Consider the following 20276-nt stretch of genomic DNA (forward strand, 5'->3'; position numbering starts at 1 on the left):
CAATCACTACTACCCCAACAAACATCTGCAGGCCAAATGTGGCTTTCAAGCAACCAGCAGTTCACCTCTGTTCTATGCAAGTGAAAAGGGGAAGGAAGGGCCTGAGACTTAAGCAGGAGATGAGCAGACCACCCACTGCCTCACCAGGCCTGAGCCAAAGCTTTCAGATTGGAGCCAGCCCAGCCCAGGGACCACAATCTCTGCAGACTCTTCTCCATCTAGGCCCTCAAGTCTAGCATTCTCTAAGCATGTTCTAAATACCTCCTTATGGTTGGCTATGCATAGACAAAGAGGGATATTTATTTACTTACTGGATGTACAGAAAGTCATATTCTTAGCATGGATTCCCTAAAATCCCTGAAAAATATGAAAAGACAAACGCTGCTCTCAAGCAGCTTAAAATCTAGAGGGGAAACAGACAAGGCAGCAAACAGTTCCTAAAGGTATAAACAATTGCCCATATGGGGGTTTGAACTAAAGTGTGGCTGGAGCCTGAGAGCCCCTCGGCCTGGCTGAATAAGTCCAGGAAAAGTATTTGCTCTGAGACCTGAGGATGAGGAGGGCTTGCCAGGTAGACAAGCGGAGGAACAGCAGGTAAGGCATATAAGCTTGGGAACTGCAAGTAGGTCATTAATGCTCTAGTGGAGAGTGAGTGGGGAGTGTGGAAGATGAGTGGACATGAACCAGATCTTAACAAGTCCTGCTGTGCTGTGCTAAGAAGCTTAAATGTGGGATCATGCTGAGACTGCAGACTTTTGAGTACATTGAATGTGATCCAGTTTGCACTGAAGCAAGATGATTTTGGCTGTAAGGGACAACTGAAGCACAGAGCTTGAGAGGAGGTAATAAGTCTGAACTAAGCCAGCTGCAGTGAGGATGGAGAAAATATAGGTAGGAGTTATTTAATAAGGCGTGGTGATAAATTGGAAGTGAAGATGGATGAAGAGCCAAAGATGACTTCCAGATTCCTGATCTAGGCCACTGAGTGGATAAGGCCAGTCACTCATGAGGAACACTGGGATACAGGGTGGTGCAAAATATAAGCTCTAAATGTAAAGGGTGCATTTGAGCTACTTGTGGAATATCCAGGGAGCAGTTGCTTTCTGAGCTCTAGAGTCGAGACAGGTCTGAATGAGCAACAGATTTGTAAGTTGTTGTTATAGAGGGTCCTTAAAGTCATGGGAGTGTTTGAGATCATCTGGGGAACTTCAAAGAGCCCCAAAGCAAGTGGCAACCACTCATGGTCCCTGCTCTCAAAGTACTGTCCCTCATGCAGTGGGGGAGCCAAACGCTGAAGAAAGCCTCACAATACAAGGCCGATTGAGTTCTGTCTGTACTTTAGTGAGGGACAGTCAGAGAATTCTGGCCTCCAGAATAGGGAGGGGGTTAGGCTAATTAGGAGAGGCCAGGTAATTCAGTCTCCAGGGAAATAGGGAGACCCCAGCTGCAGTTGTGAGATCTAACCACAAGGTGGAGCCTAAGCATCTCCTTGTGCCAGATTTCCCCCACCCTGTACTCAGCCAGGCCCAGAGCAGGAGGTTATCAAAGGATGGGAGGAGGGTGGCTGTGTCACAATAAAGGAGGCAGGCCTGAGTATTTTTTTTTTTTACATAAAAGTTCAAATGCAAACTCACTTTTTGAAAAGAGAGGGAAAATTCTGAGCCTGGGGGAAGAGCAATATGCCAATGGGGATGGATGTATGTTTGAACATATACACCTATGTGTCAATATATGTCCTGTGTTCCCATGTGGTATATGTGTTTCCCATGAGTGTCTCTGTGCATGTTGCATGTCCCATGCATATCTCAGGCCTCCACATGTGTGCATGTGTCCAGAGAAACCAGCACAGTCCATGCCTGACAGAATGAAGAGTCCCTTGGCCCTGAAAGAGAAGGGCAACAAAGTCTGCAGCCATAGGACCCTTAAATTTTTAGGAGTCCCCCAAATCAGCAGCAGACCATGGATAACATCCCTCTCTCCAGTAGTCATAAGCAAAATCACTTCTTTCTCAGATGACTTTCTCGATTATATTTGGGTTCTAGCTATCCAGGGCCATGCTTGCAGGGAAGCTTCCTATATGAATGCTCAATAGACGGAAGGATTCATAAACTCATCCATTGATTCATTTATTATTTATTTAATATGCATTCACTGACCACCTACCATGCATCAACCCCAGTGCAGGACACGTTTTCTCTTTCTTCTTTCATCTTGTGAAGTAGTTCATGAGGCAGGAAAGGAAAATCAGTTGCAGCTACGAAAAGCCTGGAATGCTGGTTAGAATGTTTAAGCTTCTTCCTGAAGATGGGTCATGGGGAGCCCCAGCAGAGTTTTCAGTAGGGAGGTTACATGGTCTAGTCACTGTTGTTGTTGAATGAAATTGGAATTGGATGAGAAGAGATGTGGATGAAGGCAGGAGACCAGTTAGCGGGTTTGTGATGGTCGGCAGTAGTTCACAGACTATACTATACTTGAATCTACCTTATATGGGCTTATTAAAACACAGATTGCCAGCCCCCCCCCCTCAAGATACTGATTCAGCATATTTGGGGTGGGGTCCAAGAGCTGGCACCTCTAACACATTCCTACATGATGTAGGCGATGCTGGTCCAGGGACCACACTTTGAGAATCAGTGGTCTAATATAAGAAAGAGTGTAGCTTAAGGTGCAGACAGAGGGGTGGAGAGATATGTTTAAGGGTTAGAAATGACAACATTCCATGAGGAGCAACTTATGGGTGGGGGAGGTCAGAGTTAGAGTCTGGGATGACTCTATTTTTAATTTGAAGGATGGTGGTGCCATTTATGGAACTACAGAACTCAGGAGAATAAGGAGGTAGGGGTTGTGGTGGGGTGAAGGAGGTGTTGAGGTTCCGTTTTGGACTTGGCAAGTTTCAGATGGTGGCAACAAGATGTCTGGAGGAAGTATCCTACTGGCAATTGCATCTAAGGGTCTGGATTTCTAGTGAGAGATACAGACTGGAGATAACAGAGCTGGGGAGCTGGGAGATAACAGCAGATGGGGAGGCCAGAATGGCTACCTGATAACAGCAGGTAGTCATTAAAGTTTTGAGAGGGGATGAACTGGCTCGTGAAGATTGTAGATAGGAAAAAAAGGCAGAAGCTGCAATTCTGAGGATAACTGACACTAAGGATGAGGAAGGAAAGGGAGGAAATAGAAGACTGAGAAGTGGCCAGAAAAGAAGGGAAAATAAGGTAAAAAGGGGGGTGTCTTAACTGCAGGGAAGTAGGGTGAGGAAACCCAAGGAGGCCACTGGACAGGCAGCCCATCCTGTCATTCTGGCCTCCCCAAGCCTGCTGGAGAAAGCAGGGGATCCCACAGCTGGGCACAGGCATGACAGCCTGGCCTCCCTGGACTTCTCCCAAAGAGGTCTACCTACCTGCATGCCATGCATCAACATACATACACCTGTCCTGGAGCCTGACTTCTGAGGTCTTTTGCTGAAGTTGAGGGTGGTCTCACCACAGACTCACACACCCACATATATAGACACACATACAAGCATACTCCTGACCTCTGATCTGTCCTGGCCACAAAGGCTGCAGAGCTGCCCAGTTCTGTTTCATCCTCCACTCTAGCTGGTGGTGCCAACCTCTGGAAAGTTCTTAGTGGTGACTCTTTAGCTGTTATTAGCCTCCTCATACCCCACAGACCCCTAGGCTGAGATGACGCAGACCTGAGCTCTGCACCTTCCGTGTACCTCCTGGAACACCCCTTTCAAGTCTCCTCCACCTACATTTCATGGGTTAATGGTGTCTCCTCTATTTCCCCTTCTCCTCTATCTCAAATTTTTTACCTTTATGTTCTGTCTCCCACATCTAGTCCTCTCTGTCCTCCCCCACTTTATTGTTGTTTTTGAAGTTGCAGAAACTGAGATCAGAGAGGAAGAGGGATTTGCCCAGAATCACAGGTCAGTTGAAGTCAGGACTAAATTCTAGGTACCTGAGTATCAGACAACACAGAATAGGAGTTCTGAGCACAGAGAGAGGCTAGAAGAGGACTATCCCGGCTCTGGCACTTAACTACCTGCTTGACCTTGGGCAAGTCGGTTCACCTCTCTGTGCCTCATTTTCCTCACCTGAGAATGGGGGTGACAAGGCTTTCTATCTCTTAGGGCTGTTGTGAGGGTTAAATAGCTCAATATTCATTAAGTACTTAGCACAGAGTCTGGCACACTCTGTAATAAGTGTTTGCTGGGACTATTTCTATTATACCCTGGTTTGAGCACCTTCTGGCTTTTAAAAAACATCTTCCGCCCTAACTGGTTTGGCTCAGTGGATAGAGCATCGGCCTGCGGACTCAAGGGTCCCAGGTTTGATTCTGGTCAAGGGCATGTACCTTGGTTGCGGGCACATCCCCAGTAGGGGGTGTGCAGGAGGCAGCTGATCAATGTTCCTCTCTCATCAATGTTTCTACCTCTCTATCCCTCTCCCTTCCTCTCTGTAAAAAATCAATAAAATATATTTTTAAAAAAATAAAATAAAAAACATCTTCCTTCTTAATTCTTATTCCCCTTAGCATTCCTCTCATTTCCCTTTCTTTCATCTCTGTCCCTGTTTCTCTCAGGAGGGCAGGATTGGGTTTTGGGAAATAGAAAGATAGAGTGACTGCAGAGACTGGAACATGTTTGAAAGCTACCCAGTGTTTGCCATGGTAACACAGCCTGTGCATGCTAGTGTAAGGATCACATACCATCCACACAGTGTCAGTTACACACAGATGCACTCAACAGGCCCACATTCAACCAGCCTAGGCCCTCCTCAGATGGAACTCATGCTCAACCCCAGTCCCAGGCAACTCTCTCTGTCTGGAGAGATCCTCTCCATCTTACTCAGACGCTGGCTTGGCACTGGGAACGAACAACCCCAGGGAAGCCTCCTGGAGTAAGTGGGCACCCTCAGAGGCGCTTTGATCTGGAAACATTCAGAGAGACTGATGGCCCCTACACACACACACACACACACACACACACACACACACACACACGCATACACGTGAGCCGGTGGCCTGGAGTCTACAGCTCACAAACTTCTTCCACATTCACGATCGCCCACCTCATGCACGGTGAGGTGAGGTGGTTAGAGAAAAGACGGATACCCATTTTACAGACAAGGAAGCTGAGGTTGAGGAACAGTGGTGCTTTGCTTAAAGGCAAAGAAGCAGTAAAGCCCCTACGTCCCAGCCTTGAATCCTCTGCTTCACAGCAGCTGTGTGACCCGCGGGGACTGGATTCACCAGGCGTTACTCACCCGCTGGGGTCGCGCCAAAGCCACGCCTCCCCCAGAGCCTTCGCTGGTGAGAAGGGAGAAAGCGGCCACAGCTTGTCTCTTTAATGCGCGCCCCCAGAGGCCCGGCGCGCCCCCGCCACTATAACTGGAGTGCATGGAGCAGGCTGCGCTCAGAGGAAGAAGGGCGGGCGCTGGGCACCCGCTGACCGACTTTTCCAAGTGCGATCAGAGCCCGTTTGGCCCACGTCCCGCCCCCATGGACTCGCCCGGGGTCGCCCACACTTGAGGACCCGACGCCCGCTGGGTTCCAGGTTGGGTTGACCTCCACTCCCGCCACCAAGTGATCCCCTCGGGCTGTGCAGGCTCCGGTACCTCTTCCCGCCCGCTGGCCGTCGGGCGAGAGCTCCGCCGCCGCCACGCCTCGCACCCCACGCTACCTGCCCCATGCTGGTGCACACTTACTCCCCCATGGTGAGTAGTCTGGGGCCCGGGGGTGCGGGGACAGCAGGAGGCCTGAGTGCTGGACCTTCCGATCCTCCTCCTACAACGAAATCTCCGAGGGAGGGGACCGCAGGGGCCCCGCCAGCTGAGGACGGTGAGCGCAGGTCTCCAGAAATAAACCTCGGGCCCCGGGAAGCGTGTAGGACGGCAGCTGGACCCTTGCGAGCTGTCCAGGAGGAGGGTCCTTTTGGGCCGGACCCCTGTCAGCTGCGGGCGATCGCCTAACGCGCCCTTCTCCTTCTCCAGGAGCGCCCCGACGGGTTGGGCGCAGCGGCTGGAGGGGCCCGCCTGTCGTCCCTGCCTCAGGCGGCCTACGGGCCGGCGCCCCCGCTCTGCCACACGCCGGCGGCGGCCGCGGCCGCCGACTTCCAGCCGCCCTACTTCCCGCCGCCCTACCCGCAGCCGCCACTGCCCTACGGCCAGGCGCCCGACGCCACCGCCGCCTTTCCTCACCTGGCGGGCGACCCGTACGGCGGCCTGGCGCCCCTGGCACAGCCGCAGCCTCCACCGGCCGCCTGGGCCGCGCCCCGCGCCGCCGCCCGCGCCCACAACGAACCGCCGGGCCTGCTGGCGCCGCCCGCCCGCTCCCTGGGCCTGGACCCGCGCCGCGACTACGCCGCCGCTGTGCCCCGGCTCCTGCACAGCCTGGCCGACGGCGCGCACGGCCTGGCGGACACGCCCCTCGGCCTCCCCGGGCTGGCGGCGCCGCCCGGCCTGGAGGACTTGCAGGTGAGGCCGGAATTGTCCAGGATGGGCCAGATTTAGGACCCTGGCTGGAGGTAGAGTGCCCAAAACGGGAAACCAACTTTTCTCCCTGCCTGCCTCTTCTCACTCATGATTCCTAGGATGTGTCCAGGTCCTGGCTTAGGTGCTGCCTGGCCCTTAAGGCGGCGGGGACTGCGTCTCTTCGCCATGCCTGGATGGCAGCAACCCTCCGCGGAATAAATGGGAAGAGGCTGAGCCACCTCTCTCCCTCTCGGCTGGGCCTCGTAGGGCATCTATGCCGAGTCGGGTCTGCTGAGGCAGCCTGAGCCTAGAGCGAAGAGAGGCAGAGATTCAAAATTCCCTAAGGTTCAAAATTCCCTTACGGCAACGGTGAGGTACCCAGAGCCCCGATGGGCCGCACAGATGGTGCCGAGCCTCGGCGAATCCTGGTCCCACCCGAGGCGACCCGACCGTAGTGCACGTTGGCCGGAGCAGGCAGGACAGGGACCAGGGACCGCGGGGCTTGGGAAGCGAAAGGACACTAGGTCCACAAGCACTCTTACCACCGTCTCTCCTATTTGCAGGCCATGGATGATTCGGGAGTGAGCCTTCTGGACCAGTCTGTGATCAAGAAAGGTAAGGAATGGCGTGCATCTATCTGCCAGGGCAGAATCGGGCGAGATGGTGCAGGCCCTGGGCGCACAGACCCATTTTCTCTCCCCATGGAGCGTGCCTCCTGTGCGTCACCGCCCCGCTTGGTGGCCACGGGGCATTCTTCGGCCCAGTAGAGGGGCAGTGGAGGCGCAGGGAGGGCAGGGGGCTGGCCAGAGCTTGGGCAACTGCGCAGGTTGGTGAGTTGGTCCCAGAGCCTGCGGCCTGGGCTGAGCGAGTCCATCAGCGCTCACCCAACTTGCCCGCCAGTCCAGCCTCACAGGGGCCTGGCCTCTCCCTACGGAGGGGAGGGAGCTTTTGTGGATCTGGAGTTAATTTGCAGAACGAGTTAAACCACTTCCCTGTTTCCTAAGAGGTGAGAATGGAGGTGCTGTTCCCACATTACAGAGCCTTACCACTTGCTAGCCTGGCAAGGGCTTTCTGCCCCCTTCCTTCCCTGCAGGGCCTTGGCGGGTGATGGGGAGCTGCGGGGGAGGGAAGACGGTGGTAAATCTTGCGTTTCCCTGGGGAATTTTCTCTCCAAGCGGGAGCCTTTTCGGCATTTAAGGTTAAGGGAGCTGGTGTGTGTACAAAGGGTGAGGGCCTGCCTGCTCCTGGGTGTCAGTGTGAGTTCAGGTCCTGTATGTCCCTTTCCTAGGTGTCTTTCTGGTATTTCTTGGTATATGTGTTTCTGTTGTTGAGTGTGTGGTGCGTTTCTATCATGTTGGTGTACATTTCCATGTGTTTGGGGGTTTCTATATGTGTATCAGGGTCTTCATTGTGTCCTGGAATTTGATCTTTAGTACTGAGGATCTCTAAGCATGTGAGGGTCACTTCCTGTGTATTTTTGGGGGGAGGGTGGGGGGGATGGACTAGAAAAAGACAGGGGTTTCAAGTGGATTTTCTGGCTTGAGTTCTGGCCGTGCCAGGAAAAGGTGAGACAGAGACAGAGATTCTGAGGGGTCTAGGCCTTGGGCGGGCTCTTTAGATTCGGGGCTGGTGCGGGGCAAGAATCCAGACACAGACAAATCTGAGGTGCTGCTCCAGTGGGATGTGCCTCGAGCTGTTTTTCAAGAGTGAATTCAAGCACGGGCTCTGTTTACCCTCCACCTGTTCCCGGCAGAGGCTGGGGTGGAGGTGGAGGTGGAGGTGGGGGTTGGGGATGGACTTCGAGGAGCTAGGACTGGACTGAGAATTATTTGGACTGCTTGAAGTGTGTGTGAGCAAGCTGAGGGGACAGACCTCCTGAACTTGAAGAAGGAGGGCTCCAGGTATTGGGGCTGTGACCTGGAGCGGGGGTTAGGGAGGACTCCGGGAACCTGGCTGCCTGAAGTCGGGACCTAGCTCTTTGGGCTGGGCACTGCGATGGCTTAGTTGTGTGGTTTTTTTAACCCCTCGGAAGGAAAGGCTCGGTCGGCCCAGAGATATGATCATGGTCTTGGTGTCCAGTGCCTTGGCTGGAGGGGCTGGGAGACCTAAGGGGGGGGGGGCGGGGAGACTAGCCCCCTGCATTTTGGGAAGGGGCTTGGGGACTTCTGCCTGGGGAAGAGTAGAAAATCAGCCTGTTCTCTGGGTACCCTAAACCCCAATCCCCAGACCAGAGCAAGGGTGGGAGGGCTGGCTGTGAGGAGGGAGTTGGTTTCTCTCAAGGGACATCAGTTTCCATAAATCCCGGGTCCAAGGTGTGGGCCGGTCCCCAAAGGCAGTCCCAAGAACACGGTGAGTGTGGCCAGGACTGCCCCGAGTCCTGCTGTGCTGGCTGGGGGCGGTTGGGTGGGGTGGGGTGGGGTGGGGTAGGTGGGGAGGCAGATGTGGTTGTCGGTGCCACGCGGGTGTTGCGGGAACAGGCGCACACACCCACTGGACCGCAGTGGCAGCGGGTCAGCGGCTGAATGAGCTGGGTAACCGGCGCCCTGGGCACCCCATCCTGGACGTCAAAGCCCGGTGCGGTCAGGCTTTGCAAATACGGAGTCTGGTCCCCGGGGTCCGGACCTGGGGCTGTGCTCTTTGGCTAAACAGGTGGTCTGGCTGGAGCCCTGCTCGCAGCGGGCCATTTTGGCTGGGGTCCTCCGCTAGCAATGCGGGACTCGGGTCCGCCACTAGCTCCTTGTGGGAATTAGCGCCCTGCCTCGCCCTCAGGCCTTCCGAGGCGTAGGGAGCCCCTGGGGAGTCCTGAATTCGTCTGGCACCTGCCGCCAGCTGTGGGGACCTCGTTCCAGCCCGGCCGTGGATTTATGGGAAATCAGTCTTGGCTAGCTGAAGCATCCGATTCCTCCAGCATCTCCCGGCTCCGGCGGGAGGGGCCCCTGTGTGTACAGGACGGTTGGAGTTCTGGACGCTGGATGAGAAAGGAGGCGGGCAGCTTGGGCCTATCCCCAAAGCGGTGCCATCTTCCTACCTGGGGCTCCTCGGGGGAGGAGAGCCTGGAAGTTGTCGGGGCCCAGCCCTTGGTTGTAAAATCTTGGCTCTCCAGCACTTATCCTGGAGGGCCCGGGAGGCGAAGCCCCGCCCCCACCACACACTTCGGGTGGGCAGCCCCTTGAAGCCACGGTGTGGGTTAGAGAATGGCAGGTGGGGTCCCAGCCGACCCCAGGGGAAGCAGGGAGCCCTCCATTTTCTGCCCACATTTGTTTCCTCCAGTTTTGCGACCTGTCCTAGGGGCACAGAAAGCAGGCGGGCGTGGAGAGGAAGACAGACCTGGATAGGAATTTTTCCTGGCTGAGAAAGGCAGTGAGAGGGCCTGTGCAGGTGGTGGTGGGAGCTCAGAAGGAAGCGGTGGGGGCCTGAGGTTGGGAGGCTTCAGGGAGAAGACACTAGGAAGCGGCTCCCTGAGCGCCCAATGGGTGTTTGTTGAATGAATGATTGATGGGTTTTGAAGTCTGAGTGCATTGAGGGAGCGGGGGTGTAGAAAGGATCCTGCTGCTTTCACTGCACTAGGCACAGCGTGTGCAAATGCCCTGTCTGTGGAAAAGCCAGACCGCTTATAAAGGCTAAACATCTCCATGGGTTTCAGTTTATATAGTCAAAGTTGGAGGGGAGTGGTTTGGAGATGAGAACTGAGATATTCCTCCTTCCCTCTGAGGGGAGTGGGTTGCCTCCTTGGGGGTGGGGAATCCCTCTCTGCTGGGCTCCATCTTCCAATCTCAGGGGGAACTCTGGGGCAAAACTGGGGGCTGATGTAAACAGCCACCTCCCCTCTGCTCCTCTTGGCTCTGGGGAAGGAAAGGGAGATGGGGAGGGCATGGGCTTCCAAATGAATATCCAAGCAGGGCCAGGCCTAGGATGAGGTACTCACTCTGAGGCAAGATTTAGATACATAATATATTTTAATGCAATATTTTAAAAATAAAAATAAGCAAAAAATCCATGATACACAAAATATCAAAATTTTACTACATAAAGACAGAATCGGACCCTGCACTTGCACAACCCTGCTTCATTTGCCTCCCAGACAGGCCACTGTCTGCCCCTCCAGAGGCTGAAAAACCCGTGTCCATGCAGAGAGTTTGGGTGGTATCTGAGGGCAGTGTAAAGCATGGGAGTGAAGGGTAAGAACTATATTTGAAAGAACCCCTCTGGCCCTAGCCGGTTTGGCTCAGTGGATAAAGTGTCGACCTGTGGACTGAAGGGTCCCAGGTTCAGTTCCGGTCAAGGACACATGCCTGGGTTGTGGGCTCGATCCCCACTCAGTGTGGGGCGTGCAAAAGGCAGCCAATCAATGGTTCTCTCTCATCATTGATGTTTCTATCTCTCCCTTTCTCTCTGAAATCAATAAAAATATGTAAAATAAATAAATAATAAAATAAAAGAACCCCTCTGGCAGTTGGTGAGAAGGAAACTTAAGCAGCAAGCCCCACTTGGGGAGATGAGGAAATAAATGCACGTGGTCTGGGAGGAGGATCACTACCTCTTCGGTCTGCCTTCCTCCTGCTGTCCCTCCCCCTCAGGCTTTGGACAGTGATACTCTAAGTGTGGTCTAAGGAACCACTGTGTCAGAATCCCTTGGGGGTACTTGTTAAAAGATGCAGATTTCTGGGGTACCACCTCACATCTACTGAATGAGAATCTCTGGAACTTGCGTTTTTTACCCATTTATTGAAATAAAACTTACATACCTAAAATTCATCCATTGTTAGACTATATCAAGATTATTTTTAGTAAGTTTCTATTTGCATAGTCATAACTACATCCATTTTTTAAATTCTTACCTGAGGATATGTTTCATTGATTTTTTTTTTTTTTTTTTTTTGAGAGAAAGAGAGACATCAATTAGTTACCTCCCATACGCGCCCAACTGGGCATCAAACCCAAAACCTAGGTATGGGCCCTGACCCGGAATCCAACCTGCAACCTTTTGGTGTGTGGGATGACACTACAAACAACTGAGCCAACCAGCCAGGGCATACCCACATCCATTTTTAGACATTTCCCCCAAATTCCTTTATTTGTAGTTAATCCCCATTCTCACCCCAAGCCTTAGGCAACCACTATCAGCTTTCTGTCTACAAATTTGCACGTTTTAGATATATTATATAAATGGAATATATAAATATACAGACTTTTGCATCTAGAGTCTTTTAGCATAATATTTTGAGGTTCATTCACACTGTAGCATGTATAAGTACTTCTTTTTTCAAAATTGCTGAGCAAGTATTCGATTGTATGGATGTAACACATTTTGTTTATTCATTCATCAGTTGATGATTACTTGGTGTTTTCGCTTCTTGGCTATGATGAATAATGCTGCTATAGTCATTCACATACATGTCTTTGTGTGGATATACATTTTCATTGCTTTTAGCTAAAGTGGAAATGCTGGATTTTATGGTAAATTTGTGTTTAAATTTTTGTTGTTGTTAATCCTCACCCGAGGGTATTTTTCCATTGATTTTTAGGGAGAGTGGAAGAGAGAGGGAAAGACAGAGAGAAATATCAATGTGAGAGAAACACATCAATTGGTTGCCTCCCACATGAGCCCTGACCGGGGCTGAGGATCAAACTTACAACCCAGTGCCTTTGACTGGGGATTGAACCCTCGAAACTTTGGTGCACAAGCGGACAACACTCTAACCACTTAACCACCCTGGCCAGGGCAGTTTGTGCTTAATTTTTAAAGGAAATACCAAGCTGTTTTCTAAAGTGGCTGTTCTATTTTACATTCCCACTAGCAATGTAAGGGTTCCAGTTGCTCCACATTCTCACCTACACTTGATATTGTCTATTGTTTTTATTATAGCCATCCTAGTAGCATCTCAGTATAGTTTTGATTTGCATTTCCCCAATGATTAATGACATTGAGCACTTTTTCATGTTTAAAAATACAGAGATTTCTCATAGAAATCCAGAGTCCTGATCTCACCAGCAAAAACAAACAAACCAGGATATCGGGCAATGTCGGTATGTCCAGCATGGTAAGAGCCAAGTGGCAGCTTTGCACAGGGCAGCGCCAGTCACCAGTCGCCCACATCTCACTGACATAGGTTACCTATCGTGCTTCCCCTTTGAAGTCTAGAGCTGTGTTATCTACTGTGGGAGCCGCTAACCATATGGGGCTAGTGGGCATTGAAATGTGGCTAGTCTGCATTAAGATAGGCCGTAAGAGTAAAATATGCATTGAATTTTGAAGACTAAGTATAAGAAAAGAATGTAAAAGAGCCCAGTAGTAATTTTAAACATATTGATTATGTTTCAATTATAATGTTTGATATAGTGAGGATAAATAAAACATATTAACCTTGCATGTTTCTTTTTACTCTTTTAAATGGGGCTCTGAGAAACTGTAAATTTACATACATGACTCACAGTACACTTCTATTGGTCAGTGTGGGTCAAGAGGCTAAAGGGTAAGTGGGGGACCAGGCAAGAGGGGTAGGCATGGGCGGGCTACAAAGGAGGGTGAAGCAGGGTATGATGATGGTTAGGATGTGAGCTCTGGAGTCCATGATCAGAGTCTGTGCTCCTGATTGCTGTGCCAAAACTGAGTTTTTTCATTTTGAAATAGGGATGGATAATGGCATCCACTCCCCAGAGCTGTTAATGTAAAGCACTGGGTACAGAGTCGGTACCTCCTGAAGGACAGGGGACATCATTGTGTCCAGCTATGGAGCTGGACTTTGTCTCTCAGGGAACTGACTGGACACTGATCAGTGTTAGGCTGGAGAGTGATGTGTGTTTAAGAAAGTTCCTTCTGCAGCAGGGCAGGGAGACCAGAGCAGGGATTGTGCTGAAATTCAGGCAGGAAGTGAGTGTCTGTGCATACCTGGAGAAGTGCCACATTCAGGGCACGTGGAGAAATGGAAACCTAAGACATGGTGATGGATGGGATGTGGTGGGAGAGGGCAGTGAGAAGGGCATCACTGAGGTTTCTGGCTGGGGGACAGGGGAAGGGGGAAATGCACACCCAGAGAGGGAAAAGCTGCAGGGGCTCTGCCAGGCCAGGTCCTGGTCATCCTTGTCTGCCTCTGCATTCCCAAGGCCCAGCCAGCTTCTGGCACACAGACACTCAGCAAATACTTGCCGAATGGCTGAGGGGTTAAAAGCGCTGTCTTTGAGACCACAGTCCAGGGCTTGCTGCTGGTTCTAAGTCTACCAGCTGTGTGATCTCAGGCACACCACTTCACCTCTGTGGGCTTCAATTTTCCCATCTGCAAAATGGGAATAATAAATGTACTAGTAGCCCCCTGTGACTCCCCACATGACCCCCCCCACTACCACCACCACCAACACACACATAAGACCTGCTTTTTTCTTTTTTAACACCAAGGCTTTCACTTCCTTGAAAGAAGCTAAGCCTCAGGTGTTCTCCCTTCCCTCTGAAGCTAAGCAGGAAGATGGAGGTTAGATTGCAGGAAGAACTTCCTTTTAGAGGCAAGGATGTCCAAGTGGGTTTTAGAAAATCAACTTCTCAGATTCCCTTCTCTGCCCTTTGTAGCTGTTGGTAGATAATTAAAGAGCATTTGGGGGAGGGGGCCAGAGGGTGTCTCTTTATTCCTGGTCTCCTTGAGTATCCCAGAGTGACTTGACAGGAAGGGGCCAGGGCTGGAGGCCTAATGGGGCTGTAACCTCCCTGTCCCCTCACTACTCTGGGGGAGGTGAAGACATAGGATCACAAGTGGGCAGGGAGGAGTTGGGGACTCCTTGTGATTGCCCTGATCTGGCTGGGCCCTGCCATAGTGACCCAGGAATCCTGCCTGCCTCCAGCTCAGACCCCATTTTCTCGTTTCCAACTCCCTCTATGGTCACACATGCCCAAACCCCAAGAGTCTGCTGGGGCTGTTTGAGTTTTAACAGGGAACCAGCCTGGCTTAGTGAAGGGAACACAGGTTCGAGAACCAGACAGCTCTAGATTCAGTTTCCACCACCCATTAGTTGAGTGAACTTGGGTGAGTCACATTGACGTCAGTGTGCCTCCGTTTCTTCCTTGTTAAAGCAGGATCGTAGAACCTTCCTCTGAAAGATGCTGGGACATTTAAATGTGCCTGTGTGCACAGCATGTAGCCTGGTGCCCAGATCAGAGCGGGTGCTCCATCAAAGTGCTCACTCCACAGCTGCTAGTGTCCTGAAGTCCCTGGCTCAGTGTTGTCTTTCTCCTTTGCTCTTGCTTCTGCTCCACAGTCCCCATCCCCTCCAAAGCCAGCAGCCTCTCGGCCCTCTCACTGGCCAGAGACAGCCTGGTTGGCGGCATCACGAACCCCAGTGAGGTCTTCTGCTCCGTGCCAGGCCGGCTGTCACTGCTCAGCTCGACATCCAAGTACAAGGTGACAGTGGGGGAGGTCCAGCGGCGACTCTCACCTCCCGAGTGCCTCAACGCCTCACTCCTGGGTGGTGTCCTTCGCAGGTAGGAAGGCCAACCCACAGCTCCCTGCACAGTGCTTGGGCCAAAATCCGTGGCCATCTCAGACCTCCTCAGGGGATCAAAGAGGGTCCAGCCTCACCCAAAGCCACAGGGCCACCTATGCCTCAGTCTCCCAGAGGGGAGGTCCAGGTCCCCAGCAGTAACTACAGGTCTGAGGCCTTGAGGGTGGGGTGTGGAGGAAGAAGCCTGGGCATCGAGGAGGGTTGGAGGATTCACCCCTCTTGGGCAGGATGGACAAGGCTGGGTCCGGGAAGAAGAGTGCCCTCCTCTAAAAAAGGGACCCCCAGGACCCAAAGCCCATCCCCTGTGGAGCAAAGGCCTCTCTGATGTGTGCGTTTTGGGGTCCATAGTTATCTTCTAGCTGTGTGTCTGTCTCTCTTTGTGCATATCTTTGTGCCTAGATAGGGCTGAGTCTTCGTGTGCCTGAGGATGGTGTGTGCATGCATGAGTGCATGTTTGTGTGTGTGTGGTGTAGGGGATGGCTAGGAAGATATGTTCCATGAATGTGAGTTTCCTGTGTTACTTTCAGTGGGATGTGTTAGAAGGAGTGTGTCCTACCCTGTGTGTATGTGATCACATGTACATCTGGAGCTAGACATGTGTATGTACCTCCGTGTGGGGGTTGCATTTGTGCAGGTATGGGAGTATCTCCTTATTCCTGGTCTCTTCGAGCATCCCAGAGGGGCTTGTGTGAATGTGTGAGTGTCTGTACATGTCCCTGAGATCCTGACTTCGTGTGAACATTTGTCTCTGTGTCCCTATGTGTGCCTGGTGTCTGAGTCTATCTCTGTATGTCTGTCTCTGTTGGGGTGTGTTTATTCTTGGCCCTCGGTGTGCATTCATCTATGTATGTATCTATATGTATCTGTGTGTGTTTGCTTGTCCCAGTGTATCTGTATAAAGGTCTATGTGTCCCTGCATAGCTGTGTATGGCCTAGCTGGCATGTGAAGGTGGGAAAAAGGCCCATCTTGCTTGCCTTTTGAGAAGATTAGGGAGAAATGAGGGGCTCCTGGAGCTAGGCCACCCTACCCTCCATCTTGGCTACAAAGCCAGTGAGGTTAGAAAGAGGCTGGGGCCAGGCTGAAAGAGGCCCAGACTGTCCCCAGGGCCGAACCCGCGCCGCAGCAGAGGTTGGTGGAAGCAGCAAGGTCACTTAGCCTGCGTGCTTCTCTCTTGTCTTCATAGTGTGTCTGTCTCTCTTTGTGCACGTGAAGGGCCAAGTCCAAGAATGGAGGCCGCTGCCTGCGGGAAAGGCTAGAGAAGATTGGGCTCAACTTGCCAGCTGGCCGTCGCAAGGCCGCCAACGTGACGCTGCTCACTTCGCTGGTGGAGGGTGAGTGAGGCCTGAGGGTGGGCGCTGAGGCACGGGGGGACCTGTGTCATCCAGTGTGACTGTCTCCAATGCAGGAGGGTGTGTTTAATCACATGTTTGCTCTCTGTCATGTATGAGTAAGTGCTGTGTATGATATGTATGTACAGCCTTTGTATGTGTGTGTATATGCACATGCCCATGCAATAGAGAGCTGTGTGTGTATGGTGGGGAGGAGTAGCCAGTGATTGGATGAGGGAAAGGGATAAGGGGGTTAGAGTACTTTCCCTGGAGGTTGGTGACTCTGGGTTTGGTTACCTGGAGCTCAAGCTTTGGGATACAGGGTGGGCTCAGCTCCCATCCCTGAACTCAGAGTCCATCCCTGGTGGCCCCAAGGGACAGCAATGGAATTGCTGGAGTGGGAAATCAGAGGAAAGTATCTATAGAAGCAAGATGGGGTAGGATGGGTCCTGGCCAGGGGGTCAAGGTTCAAGGTGGTGCTCCATTCTCAAAGTACACCTGGTTATAGTGACAGCTCATCTGCTTGCCTCTCCTCCTCCCAGGAGAGGCCATACACCTGGCCCGAGACTTTGGCTATATCTGTGAGACCGAGTTCCCAGCCAAGGCAACTGCTGAGTACCTATGCCGACAGCATGCTGACCCTGGGGAACTGCACAGCCGCAAGAACATGCTGCTGGCTGCCAAGTGAGTGAGGGTGCAGTGTAGGCACTTTTGGACACTATGCGCAGGCTGTCGTGGGTGCCATGAACAGGCACATGTAGGTGCAATGCACAGACCCCACGCATGGGCACAAGTGGCACCACACACGTCACACCTACACTCAATGCTGTGCATGCTACAGAGCACACATGGACATATATGAATATAGCTGAGTTCTGTGAATCAGCAAAAATGGTGTCACCGACAGGCTTACATAGTTTGTGCCACGCTCGCATACACTGCCCCATGACACCACCAGCCCTAGTCCCATCATGGCTCTGAGGTTCCATGGTCTTGCTCCCTCTGCTTGAGCCTTACCCATCAGCCCTTCTGTTCCAGTGATTTTCATGAGAGCACCCATGCCCACCCAGGCCCCAGGTTGATCACTCCTTGTCCTTACTTCACATTTAACCTCTCCACAACTCTCGTTATTGCCTCCCTCACCACCCTTCACATGCTGCCACCTCAGCTCTAGTCTTCTAATCTCTTTCCTGGATCTTCACTCCAGCACCCCACTATTCCTTCAGATTCCCTGCACATGCACTGCTCCCCTGTCCAAGAACCTTCAATGGCTCCCACTGCTACTGCATTGATTTTCAAACTAGGTTCTGTGGGGATGCTTTGGGGTCTGTTTAATGAACTGCTATTCCATTAAGATTTAGTTTTTAGAAAGAATCCCAGTGCAAGAAGAGACAGAGTGAGACATAGAGAGGAAAGAAATAAAAAAATTTGAAAACCACCAATCCACTGGGTAAAGTCCAAACTCCTTTGAGGACCCCACAATCCAGCCCACACAAACCCTACCCACTCCAATTGATCTCTCCTGCCCTCGCATCCTTGGGCTTACTCTCCTACTTAGAACACCAGCCAGTACCCCCACCTAATGCAGTCTTTCAAATCGCAACTCTACCTTCCCTTCTTTGAGGCTTCCTCAAGTCCCCTGGGCAGAAATGGAATCACAGACTCAAGGGACTTCCATGACTCATGAGACCTTTGAGACTGCTCATATTGTAGCTGAAGAAACACATCTAGGGCAGGACTCACCTCACTCATTAACCAGCCAACTCATTAAGCACTTCCTGGGTCCCACTCATGTCTAAGATGCTGACTGGTTCCATGGTGACACAAAGGTGAGACAGGGGTCATTCTTCTGCCTGAGCCACACACAAGATGCACAAAGAAACAAATAATGGCTGCAAACTAGAGCTGGATTCAAATCCCAGCTTAGCCACTTGGGCAGGTCATCTAACCCAGCGGTCGCCAACCAGTGGTCCGTGGACCACTGGTGGTCTGTGAGGTCTGAAAGTTTGGTGATCGCTGATCTAACCTATCTGAAACCAGTTTCCTCATCATACGATGGGATAATAATAAGAGTATAGATTTGTTGTGAGGACTAAGTGAGATGATACACTGTCACAGCATTTATGGTAGGCCTCAATTCATGTTCACTATGAGCTATTATTTCAATTATTCAAGGCAGATTCTAGATTGTTCCCTGATAATTTCAAAGCTCTGTGAGGCACTGGTATTTAGAGTGGGAGTAGGATTAGGAGAGTGGATCAAGGAAAGTTTCCTGGATAAGGTGGTAGAGCTAGACTTTGAATATGGGCAGGATGTCCACAAGAAAGATCCTAGGGTATTAGCATGTGCTGTTTACTAGCTGTGGGACAAATCAGTTAATGTCTCTGAACCTTAGTTTCCTTTTCTGTAAAATGGGTATGATCATCATTTGCAGACTATTGGCAGGGTCAACAACCATAAATATAAAGCACCCAGAACATGGTAGGTACTTCTCTAGGCTCAGACCTCTGACCTCTAACCTCTGACCCTCTTTCCCTCACCAGGCAGATCTGCAAGGAGTTTGCAGACCTGATGGCTCAGGACCGCTCGCCACTGGGCAACAGCCGCCCTGCTCTCATCCTGGAGCCTGGTGTGCAGAGTTGCCTGACACACTTTAGCCTCATCACCCATGGCTTCGGTGGGCCAGCCATCTGTGCGGCCCTCACTGCCTTCCAGAACTACTTGCTGGAGTCACTCAAGGGGCTGGACAAGATGTTTCTAAGCAATGCGGGCAGTGGGCATGGTGACACTAAAGCTTCAGAGAAGGATGCCAAGCATCGGAAATAACCGCTTCCCAGGCCCCATCCCTAAGGGGCTCCCAAGGCCTGAAATGAGGTCTTAGCTCCTGGGGGTGGGCCTGAAAGGATTAAAAGGTGGGGTTGGAGTAAGGCCCGTAAGAGGACATTCATCCAGGGACTCCCGAGTTAGAGGCCTGGGCTGGAAAAGGTGGGGATGGGCCTCTCTGTGGTGGTTTGATAAGGGCCCTGTTGTTTGCAATTTTCTGACCCTGGATTGCTAAGTGCTTGAACAGGAAATTGGCATGGTTCTTGGGGCTGAGCCCTCCCCATGAGGGTGCTTGGGCAGTGGGGGGTACTCTTAGGGTCCAAGGTCTTGCTGTTTTTACTGTTGGCAGGAGGGAAACAAACCAGAGGTGCTACTGAGGAGTTGGCACCCTTCATCCCAGAATCTTGACCCTCAAAAAAGGGGTGCTGGCAGGAAAACTCCAATGGGTTCTTTGGACCCCTCCCACTCTTGGAAAGAAGTGGGCAGGAACAAAGAAGACAAAGCACAAATTGTAGAACTTGAATCCAGGCTGCACTTCACAGCCCCGTCATTGTCTGCCCTATTTATTGTGTGTTGTAATTAAATTTGAAAGTTTTAAAATGTCCAGCGCAGCTGATTTATCCCAAGTTAGATTCGTTTCACTATTTTCTGCTCATGCTCCAAAATGTCCAGCCAGACCAGGATGGAGAAGGTATTTCTGTTCAAAGGAGTGTTGGGGGATGGGGAGCCAGAGGGAAGAAAGATGTGTTAGGGACCCTGAGGTTGTGGCTGGGATTTTGTATTTGTTAATGTTTCCTTTGACCCTGCGGGTTGATGAACCTCCCCAATCTCAGAATGCTTTCTCATTCTCTTATTAAAACCTTTCCATTGAATGTGAAGCCCCCCGACCCCTGCCAACCCCCGCCCCCCGCCCCGTCCTCCTTCAGCCCAGGCCTGGATTTGCCTCCCAAGGAAGAGTCCTAGGAGGGGCCTATGTGAGATGGGGTACAGATGGTGGGTCTATCTGGCTTGTCAGTGTGGCTTTTAGGTCTATGTGAGTGTGTGAAGTGACTCCTGGGTCTGTTTGTACATTATTGTGACTTGGGCCTGTGCGAATGTGTCAGTCATGGGTGGTGGGTCTGTATGTGTGTCAGCGTGAATGCTGGTGACTGTGGGTGTGTG

The 20276-nt window shown here is 51.7% G+C and overlaps 1 protein-coding gene across 1 annotated transcript; it reads left to right on the forward strand.

Annotated features, from left to right (window-relative positions):
- Nucleotides 1–5693: 5693 nt before the first annotated feature.
- TFAP2E (transcription factor AP-2 epsilon) lies at nucleotides 5694–19118 on the forward strand (the record flags this gene model as incomplete). The annotated part of the gene is made up of 7 exons (XM_080655641.1): nucleotides 5694–5720; nucleotides 5997–6479; nucleotides 7040–7091; nucleotides 14721–14943; nucleotides 16177–16295; nucleotides 16835–16976; nucleotides 18836–19118. The coding sequence occupies 7 exons, from the start codon at nucleotides 5694–5696 to the stop codon at nucleotides 19116–19118; spliced, it is 1329 nt and encodes a 442-aa protein (XP_080511767.1).
- Between the last annotated feature and the right edge of the window lie 1158 nt (nucleotides 19119–20276).

Source organism: Plecotus auritus (genome assembly GCF_963455305.1).
Source record: "Plecotus auritus genome assembly, chromosome: 2".
NCBI classification, from domain to species: domain Eukaryota; kingdom Metazoa; phylum Chordata; class Mammalia; order Chiroptera; family Vespertilionidae; genus Plecotus; species Plecotus auritus.